The sequence below is a fragment of the Octopus bimaculoides genome, chromosome 1 (assembly GCF_001194135.2).
Source record: "Octopus bimaculoides isolate UCB-OBI-ISO-001 chromosome 1, ASM119413v2, whole genome shotgun sequence".
Taxonomy (NCBI): Eukaryota; Metazoa; Mollusca; class Cephalopoda; order Octopoda; family Octopodidae; genus Octopus; species Octopus bimaculoides.
In genome coordinates this window covers 52343601-52345579 of record NC_068981.1, presented here as the reverse complement: position 1 = coordinate 52345579, position 1979 = coordinate 52343601, and the positions used below count along the sequence as shown (strand labels likewise).

Sequence of the window (1979 nt, the reverse complement as noted above, 5' to 3'; positions counted from 1 at the left end):
GGGGAGTACACTAGATAATTCCCGACGCTATTCTATAGGAATACGTCATAATTTACGCTTTACTGAAAAACTTCCAGTTTAGTAAAAGTTGTTTTGCCGACGCTATTATACACGTGTCCCATTATATTTGTTGTAAAAACACTAGAGGCAACTCTCCAAAGGACTGCCACACTAAAATATGAAAAAATAAAAACTAACAAAAACATGTTAGAGACTAGTAAAAATAAAGTGTTTATCCTCAGGTTATTGACATAGAATATTTTGATAACACGTTACTTTCACTCCCTATAGATAACAAGGTAAATTTACAGAACAACTCTTTCGATTAATTTACCAATAACGAATATAATAAATGCAGTTGACGAGGCAGAAATTATTTTTCGAATGGAAACGGATTTTATGACGTTTATTAGTACATATGAATTAGCTTTGACGCCATGTATTAATACTGATTTCAAATTGTGGCACAACACCAGCAACTTCAGGGGAGGGGTAAGTCGACTGCATCGACAGACCCCCACTTTGCCTTTCATCCGTTCGGGGTCGATAAGATAAGTACCAGTTGCGTACTGGAGTCGATCTAATGGACTGGCCCCCTCCCCCAAAATTTCGGGCCCTGTGTCTAGAGTAGAAAAGAATACTAAATTTTTATCGACCCTGAAATGATGAAAGGCAAAGTCGATCTCAGAGGAATTTGAACTCAGAACGTGAAGACGGACGAAATATACGCCATATATTAATAATAATAGTTGTGTTGTCAACACATATTGTGTAAAGACAGAAGTTGTTCTCTGAAGACGAAATCCAACAGCGAAAAGTCTGATAGAATGTGCAAAGGATGAATATACAAATCACGGTTTATTTTGCATTTTCAGGTTAATCAGTTCAAACTCGCCCTCATTACTTCGTCCATAACTTATTGTACTACTTACGACCCACAAAGGTCGGGCATTCGTGAGAGCTTCTATGTTGTCATTTTATGTGCTACAGTAGATATAGAAACCAAATTCCCTCAAAACACAACTGATTGTCTTAGAGAAAGAAGGGTATATTAAACAATGTAGACCTATACAGAAAGTTATGGATGGTTACAGTTGCTGCACCTTCGATCATGTTTGGTCAATCAGGACTAACTTGAAACTTAAATAATAGTTATTAATAAGAATTCCCAGTAAAAAAAAAGTCATAATACCTTAGATTTAGAAAGAAACCGAGATTTCGTGACGTTCATAATTTTCTAAAGGATATTTAATGACTGAAGTGAAATGATATTGTTGCAACGACGAAGAGGAACAAGATAGTTGACAGCAGAATAGCCTACTTCTACAATATGGACAAACTTAACAATAAACTGACGAGATGAAAAAAAAAACATGTAGCTTTCTTACCGTAGTTCTTTTCCGTAGAGAACACGCCATACTTCCCTCAGTTCATCAGGTGGCAAATGTTTTTTCAGGATACTTTCGATGCTTTCATATTTTCCCGCCATTGTTTACAAATTATTTGTAATAACTTCGTTATTAGTTATTTGAATAACTAATTATTCGTGCAGTCACCTATTGTTACCACTGCAGTTTAGGCTAAAGAAATTGTTTTTGGCGAATATTAATATCAACTATGACAAAAACAAATCTGTATTTTGTGTCTATTTTATAAACCTCTTACTCCGCACAACAGCACTTAATGATAACATGACATTCAAGTGGCTCCTCCCCTTACTGAATGAATAATTTCTTATCGATGTCACGCTTACTATCTCTGCTACATAGATAAATATTCTTTTCTACTCTAGGCACGAGGCCCGAAATTTTTTTAGGGGAAGGGGACCAGTCGATTAGATCGACCACAGTATGCAACTGGTACTTGGTACTACTAAAGCAGCGCGCAGTCGCGCGTCCGCGCTAGCTAGTCTTGAGTGGTCGATCCTAACCCTAACCCTATCCCTAAACCGCGTGTGCAAATGAATACATGTTTAGGGT

The 1979-nt window shown here is 36.8% G+C and overlaps 1 protein-coding gene across 1 annotated transcript in view; it reads right to left on the bottom strand.

The window, feature by feature from the left end:
- LOC106873275 (beta-ureidopropionase) overlaps positions 1 to 1910 on the bottom strand; it is a 25524-nt gene extending 23614 nt beyond the window's left edge. The window contains exon 1 of the mRNA XM_014920569.2: positions 1389 to 1910. Within this exon, the coding sequence (XP_014776055.1) occupies positions 1389 to 1489 (101 nt within the window). The 5' untranslated portion in view covers positions 1490 to 1910. The remainder of the gene's footprint in view (positions 1 to 1388) is intronic.
- Between the last annotated feature and the right edge of the window lie 69 nt (positions 1911 to 1979).